General features: G+C 37.8%; 1 protein-coding gene across 3 annotated transcripts in view; it reads right to left on the bottom strand.

Annotated features, from left to right (window-relative positions):
- Positions 1 to 311: 311 nt before the first annotated feature.
- ZNF704 (zinc finger protein 704) overlaps positions 312 to 8368 on the bottom strand; it is a 205085-nt gene continuing 197028 nt past the window's right edge. For 2 of the 3 annotated variants that reach the window (XM_075920471.1, XM_075920470.1), the window contains exon 9: positions 312 to 6861. In XM_075920471.1, coding sequence (XP_075776586.1) covers positions 6750 to 6861 — 112 coding nt within the window. In that variant the 3' untranslated portion in view covers positions 312 to 6749. The remainder of the gene's footprint in view (positions 6862 to 8368) is intronic. The other variant, XR_012901351.1, reaches the window with a different exon arrangement.

Below are 8368 nucleotides of genomic sequence, written 5' to 3'. Positions count from 1 at the left end.
TCCCCCGAGGCTTTCAAAGCCGCGGAGGGGCTCCGGCGGCGGTGCATCCGGCGTACAAGACGACCCCCGATTTTGGGGGGATGTTTTTTAACATCAGAGGTCGTCTTGTACGCCGGAATATACGGTACTCCTCTGAAGTTTGAGCAGATTGCCTTGTAGGATCAGGCTCAAACTTCACATGAGACAATGTTTCATCTGAAAGAAGAAATCATTGTCACAATGCATAGTGCCTTCATGCTAAACAGTTTACAGTTTTAGGAATTTTACAACTGGGACTATAAATATATTAAATCACCTAAGAGCCCAAGCAAAACCTCTTTTCATAACATGGAATTGATAACCATGGACTGGGCTGGTTGTCATGACATTGAAATGTTAATTTCAGACCTACTTATCTCTGTGCTATCAAGGGCAACACTTACTTTCAGGACTTGATAAACTACTCCCAAGTGTTCTTGGTTATTTTGTCTGCTCTATTAGAGTACATGTGCTATTGTTCCATAAAGCAACAAACCTTTTGGTTCATTAATGAAATCTGAGTTTTGTTTCAGTTTTTAGTACTCTTGTATAAAATAATGCCAGCATTGCTACAATACTGAAGTTTTGCCTATAGCAACCAATCATATTGATGGTAAGTCAGCTTTAAAGAGCATGCTTTGTAGCACTTGTGTGTAGAGTTTAGCCCTTTGTTTAGTAAGCAAGTATTGCATCGTATAAAGAAGCTGCTGTTTCCTTACCACTATAAATATGCAGGGCGTTCCTAGAGGGGTTCGAGACCTGGGGCAATTTAGCTATAGCCGTGTTGTGGGCCTCCGTTCTGCAGCAAATTCCTGGGGGTGTGAGGCTGGCAGCCTGAAGCACTCCCTGCACCTGTAGTTCTTGCCCCTTTGTCTTCCAGTGCTCACTGCACTGGCCCTTGCCCTCTAACTCACTGGACCCTGAACAGGCACACTGATTTGCCGTGCCCAAGGGACAGCTCTGAAAATAGGACATCTTTTTAGAAACACTAAAACCTACACAAAATGACACCAATCATGATGATACAAAATATTTGCATTTTGAAAGTTTGTATATGAGCTGACGATCGGGCCCATAGTCCATAATTTCTTTTTCCTGTACACCCAGAATTCCTATTCAAGTCAATGGCTTCGTTGAGCGCATAAGCAGTACAAACTTCAAGCTGTATGTCATAAAGTAAGTGACCTGTACGTGTCATGTCTTTGTTCTGACAAGTGTCTTTGAATCTGACAAAGAAAAGGCAACTATGGAATGCTAAACAATGTCTTTAAAAAAAAAAAAAGCCAGTTTTCTGAATTAGACCTTTCTTAGTGCAAGACAAATAGCACAAAATAACAAATGGCCATGTTGTCTTGCAATGTATTTCAAAACAAGACTATAAGGAATAGTTCCCTCTATGGTCCTGAGTCAACAGTGCTTGCAAGCAAATTTTGACTCTAAGCAGAAGAGTAGTTCCATTAATGAGACACTCATGTGCTTTGCATAAGTGCTTTTCTGCTACTGAAATACATCTCTTCAACCTCTAACATTCAGTGAACCTTGCTTTGCAGATTTACAGTACCTATTCAGTCAGTCACTATCATTCAGAGTGTTAGCATGAGAATTACTTAGATAAAACTTTATTAAAATATTCAGATATTTATGTACATGCATGATTTTACTCACTTGAGTGTGTCAGCTCACTTTGGTCCATGGTCATGATGTTATTAGATTCTGTAAAGATGTCTGATAAGGACATAATACAATGGAACTTTTTAAAAAAGGGTCATTTCTTCATGTACTGCTGGAGAAGTTTGAAAGTCGTGTGCATTTCAGCACAGTGCATTTTCTTGTTTCAATGCACGATCTTGAGTTTCATTCAAGTTGGCACCCTCTATGAAAAAGTTATGTTAAAAATATCTAGCGCACCATAAGGAAATTAGCACCTTGCAAACCAGAGTACTTAGTAGTTGCAGGATAGCATGCTACAAAGTACAAGTTTTTGTTGATCCACTTAAATGAACAATAATCCAGTTATAGATAACATATTTAACTGGGTGATTGTATAGCAACAAGACTTCATATTTACAGTACATTCTAGAAAGCTATAGACAGAGATATAGTCCACCTTTTGTATTAGGTTGTAGGTTCAGACTTAGTTCCCATAACTTGATATCAGCTAAAACCCCTTTCCTTTTACTATTTGAAGCATACACAGATTTCACTACTTTGTGTTAAGCAAAGAAAGCTCATGGTCACAAATTAGCACTCATTTCTAATTTTAATAATTCAAACTAATGTAGTTCTTATTTCATTAAATAATTCTGTCCAGAAAAATAAAGTACATATTAAAATTCTTAATAATTGTAGGTTCAAACAGACCTATTTTTTGCATTTACTGCCCTTTTATTTTCCCTGAGGAAATCCATATTATTTACATAATTTTGTTATTTTTAAGATATTTCTCTATGTACACTTTTAGGAACTTCTGCTTATCTGAACATTATATATCAAATGCTGCACACTATTTGCTATTGAAATAATTAATTGGTGAGGAATCATTTCTTCCTCACATACTCAGAAGTCAGGGATATCTATATCTTCTACAGTAGTATAAAATGAAACATAAAATTCTTAAATTTCTTAGAGGGGAAAGATGAAAATTGAGAATTTATATATGTAATGTTAGGAGCTCATTTGAGCTTTGTGTTAGGTTTTAAGAATTTGGACATAATCTTGATTGATGTGAATAGTACCACATACATTTAGCTTTCTTATTAGATTTCTAGTGCTAATTTATTTTTCATATTATAATTATTTCTTTATTTCTCTCAGGGAAACATACTATAGCAATCTCCAACTTGGATTCAAAGGTTGTATCAGCTTTTTTCTTAAAATTGGTTAGTTAGAAAAACAATTCTATTGAACTGAGGCTTGTTACTGCATTTATCTATTCCCTAATGTATTATCTGACAAGCTTATTCACAAAAACAAGTTCTTCCTACAGTCAGCAATGTGGAATAAAGAAGGGTATGGATGAGTAAGTTGTACTTTTTTTTTTCTGCTTGTGCATCATCAACAATAGTGCCAGGTACCTTCAAACTGTAAAATCTTTCTGGATTGGTTAGAGATGATATGCTCTATGAAGCAGACACAACACCGCTTGATTTTCAGCTAGTGAAAAACTGTCCTGCTGAAAGTCACAGAAAAATCCTTTAATTGTATATGATGGAAATTTGATTAAGAAGTCTATGTGAACATCACAGTAGTACCAGGTAGGGAATTCTGGAGGCAAGATGCTATAAACCACCAATCAAGACACCACTTTTTTCATAGCCTGTAAAAAGGTTTTTGAAGCACAAGGATCCTGCTGCTTAAATTAGCATATACTTTCTGCATCTAAGCTGTCAGCTTCGCTAGTTTTTATTATTTTGCTGAAGGTGGTGTAGAGCCCTTCTGGAATCCCACAACAACAAAATTTCCACTAGAATGTTTTATAACTGCGTTTAGAACAGATATAAGTATGTACAAGATATGCTCTGGAAGTCTTGGATTAATTACATTAGTATCCTCAGATTTCAGTTCCAGCAGTGCTACCTCCAGGTGAGTTCAGTGAAGGGTAAATAGAAAACAAGATTGAGTTTTAGTATCTTTTCCAGCCTCTTCTAACTGAAGAGAAGTATAATTTGTCCTTAGTGATGACCTCGGTGGAGTTTGGTCCATTCACGGATGGAGACAAGCCCTCATAATCTGTTAAGCCTTCGCAACTGGCCGGGGGACTCCTCATTTGACATCCCTCTCCCAGGCTCCTAAGCAACTCTGTTAATGTACTTATAGGAGAGTAAAGGACCTGCAGCAACACCTTCTAGGTTACATCTGTCCATTTAATATGCCATAACTCCAGGCAAGGTCTTGCTAGGTCATGGGCGGGCAATAAGCGGTCCACGTGCTGGATGTGGTTCTCCAGAGTTAGCCTATGGTGGGCCACCAAATGCTTTACCTGTGTGTCCACAGATACAGCCAATTGCACCTCCCGTTGGCCACAGTTTGCTGTTCCCAGCCAATGGGAGCTGTGGAAAGAATGTATGATGGAAACTGATGACCAGATTTTGACTGTTCTGAAAAATTAAGGGACTCCTGACGTACCCTACAGAAAAGTGTGACTTGATGTGGCTAAAGAGTGTAAGGATATGGTCCCTACAGATGTATGAGCCAAAAACTTTGGCCAGGCGGTGGTCCATTCATGCAGCTTCTTGTAAATAATCTTACTCTTATCAGGAACAGAAAGAAAATATGTATAACTCTGGCCAGAAATGGACAATAACACAGCTTTGGCAATCTATTTGCGTGCCTATCTTTCTAAAAATAGATATAAAATTAGCAATAGGGGAGTAGCATTGCTAATGTTTATGCTAAACCTCTGAGCGTGCCCAGTAAATCTTTCCACATTCAAGAGCTGAGTGAACTGAGAATACATGCAATTAATAAGGCTTGTGCCTTCTCTCCCACTCATTTTCCTCAGTATTTCAGCTGGTTCCTGGCACCAACTAGAATTTGCTCCATATTGTGGAAATTTAATGATCTTATTAATATGTTAATTTATAAAGTAGCACTTTGGCAAGGTGCTCATGATGCTGTACAATATTTTAGAAACAAATTATATTAATATATACATTTAAAAATCCTCAAACTCAAGTGATCAGAGCAAATAAGGGAGAAGAGAAATACAAAGAGAAGAGAACAGTGATGGGCATAAGTAATGAATATGGGGCCAACAGTAGTCATAATTACTGTTTTATAAGCATCTTGGGAGGCTTTTAGAAGTGAGGGATAGCAGTGGAGCAAAATCCATTTTGTGTCCCACAATGGAAAAGGCACTGACAACAAAGTCAGCATTTCAGAATGAACTAACTAGAAAACAGTTAAATTGCTGAGGTATTTCCCTAAAGAAATCTTTTTTAAAAAAATCCCATAACCTATGAATTCACCAAAAGGTAAGGAAGGGCAAACACTAGAGTGCAGTTGGTGCTGTATATCTGCTGATTTTTTCCTTCTGTTATGTTAATAAAACAAAACATGAAATAAATTACCATGGTTGGATTTCAGGGTCTGATTTTTCTAAACAAGTTATGCACACAGTTATGTATAAAAATCAGGTAACTATATGCATGCAAGTGACCTTCAGTAGCTACTTGTGCATGAAAATTGCATGATTTGTAAACAAGTCACAGAAATAACATGCTCAAATTATGCATGCAACCAAGCAAATAATTTGTTTAAAAAAATCAGGCTCTTCCTATCCTTGTATTTTCCATTCCAACAATATGCTAGATTCAAAATTGTGCACCTTTGTTCTTTAAATAAGCATAGGCAGCTATGCGAGTTAAGTAATGTGTTCAGCAGAAGCTGTGTGATCCATTTATCAGACTCTGAAAAACAAGTTCAGCTTGTAATGGGCCTGAATAGCTCTATTCATATGACAAGTGCCTATACCCATGTTTTCTTTTGCTTTGAAGCAGGCAGGAGTTGATGCACATTCACATAGCATTTCTTCCTTACTTCATTTTCCTATTAAAATAACTATTGATGTACAACTCCATTTATTTAGGAATAAAACATCAGCTTTCTAAATGTATACCCTCAAACAGACTAAAATACAAGAAAGCACACAAACCCATTATCATGCCCTCTTCATTGAAGTTGGCTATTTCTGACCTCAGTGACTGTATTTTAAAATAAAAAAAGACTTACACACACATAATTTGTTGCTCTTCTGCTGTTGCATTTCAGTTGCTGGGATGATACGGTGGGAGCACTTCTCAGGAGTTTTTGTTTTCTATACATTGTTTGCGCATATAATATTTGGCATTACCAATGGGAAGAATGAATGAACCATTAAAACCATTAATAATCTTATATACAAGAGAACAGGAAGCAAGAGCTGAACTGCTGGGTTGGCTTACCTCCCTGAATAGATGTTATGTATAATTCAAAGAGCTGCATTTACTGGATCGTGATAAGGCTTCAGCAACAGAAAAGATATTGGAACCCAAATTATATTCCTGTATGTTTCAATAACAGTTGAAGCTCTTTCCCTGAAATCTTGGACTTACTTGTGGCTGAGATTTGCTGGTGTTTTCCCATCATTTTTCCTTCTCTGGAGTATTACAATCTAAATCTTAGCTCCACTCTTCTTTCTGGTTTGTGACCACTTTAAAAAAAAATCCAGGAGTGCTAGATTTTAATTTCTTAAACACCCCAAATGAGAAACCTAACCATGATCATTCACATAAGCAGAATTATTTAGAAGACTCCACTTGTGGTATGGCTGCTGTTGAGTGAACCGTAGTTTATATTCTAAAAGTGTTAATTAAATGTTTAAAGTTTTAAAAAAGAAATCTTCATTTCAGGGCAACACACAGTACTTGGTTCAACTGACAAAGGTTCACAGCATAGACATTGACATGGTTAAAGAATAGTTGGGGGGGAGCAAATAGTTCAGTTAGCAACAAATTATTTGTTTTTAGAAAAACATTAATAGCTGCTCTTGGTTCAATACTTGACATGACTTTTTTTTTTTTTGGCTCCATTGCTCCACATAGGTTTTGCTAAGTGCTTCTCCTTGGCGACAAGTGCGTTGTTTTGAATACAAGTCTGTTTAAAAGGCAGCAGTGGAGGGTAGGCAGGAGCAGCTGAAGCGACAGGATCCTACTATTGTACTCCCATTCCTGGATCCTCTGTGCTTCTAGTCTTCAGTCAATGAACCTTTGGCAGGCTTTCTTCCAACGACAGGCAGTACACCACATATCTCGGTTCTCCATCCCATACACTTTCCGACATTTTTTCCCCTCCCCTCTAGATTTCCTGTCCGGGGGAAAAAAGGAGGTTTTTAATTATCTATCATCAAACATACTTTTTGACAGGGATAAAATCATCTAACTGCACCGTGACATTGAAAGAGCCTGATATTTTCAATGGGTCTCTACTGTTTTCAAGATGCCAGGATTCTGCTGAAGTAGTGAGACTTGGAGAGAGGTGAAACCCACTATTGAGTTATCCACCCAACCTCTTCCCCCTGCCGTAGTCTTCAGAGAATAGCTTATGGGCTTGCTTTTCTATGTTGTTTCAAGGGACCACGCATTTCTTTGCCTGCTCCTCTCACGCATCATACAACAGCGGTGGGCAACCTCTTGCCCATCGTGGTTTTCGGTGTCACTTGTGAGACATTTTCTTTACCATTGCTCACATGCTGGGCTGCCAGATTCTCCTTGTCTCCATCTACATAGGGTATATTTCACCAGTATTACTAAAGTGACATGCACATAAAGCAAGGGCATGTGATGTGAGGTGTTGGCTGATTGCACACAACACTGATTGGATGCAGAGGAAGTGCATGGCTCTCTGTCAAAGTGCTGCTACGGATCCATTGGTATGCTCGGTAAATTCTAGGCACATGAGTGCAGTTAGTAAAACCATCCTATCCTGGAAGACTGTCTGGGTTACAACAATCTTGCAGCCCACTGAAATAAAGGAGAGTTACTCATGCAGGCCACTCACTAGCCTATGTTGCCCTTCACTACTTTACAATCTGCCCTCTTCTTTCCCATTGTAATAAATTAGATTAGAAAATGCTCCTGTTTCCACTAATGTATCTTTCAGAGACTCTTAGAAATTAGCAACCAAAAAGACTTTTATGTCCTGTTGTTCATCTCTGCCAAGACTAGTCCCTATATAGCCCTGGATTCAGGTATTCTAAAGTGCCATGCAGTAATAGAAAATCACAACAATTACTGCAGTACTCTCTAGTGTACAGCAGACAAGATGTTTGCTTGGTTTAGATTTTCAGTATTAAAAAATTTATACAGCTATAGGCAAGCCTTGGAATTATGTGATAATTGTGGGAAAAGCCACTAAATTCAGAAGACAACATACATGCTTGAACCTGGCCTGGATTTACTTTGGCTCTTATTGTAAACAGATTGATAAAATATTCTACTTGATAATAGGTAGTGAATGTTGGTTTTGTTTTAATTGTAGCTCTCTAAGTCACTTGATATTCCAAAGCTAGCACAGCACAAGGATTCATTGTTTGAGATAAGTGGTTACAGACCCTAAAGCAGAAATTACAATGTGGAATAAGTAAATGTTAGGGTAATCTTAAAGTAACTGTTAAAATGGCACCTTTCTGTTCTCGTGGGCCAAATTCAGCCTTATGTATAAACAGGTGTAACTAAGGATGTTGAATTTTGATTTAACTAATCAAGTAGTCGATGGGATTTCAATCGACTTTTGATTAGTCGATAAGAAGTAGCATGGCTTTCCACCTTTGAATTGCACAAGAGTTCCAGTAGGGGCTCTTGTACATTTCAAA

Source organism: Pelodiscus sinensis, chromosome 2 (genome assembly GCF_049634645.1).
Source record: "Pelodiscus sinensis isolate JC-2024 chromosome 2, ASM4963464v1, whole genome shotgun sequence".
In the NCBI taxonomy this organism is placed as follows: Eukaryota; Metazoa; Chordata; order Testudines; family Trionychidae; genus Pelodiscus; species Pelodiscus sinensis.
Note: the sequence above shows the minus strand (reverse complement) of the source record. Positions and strands in the feature narration are given on the sequence as shown.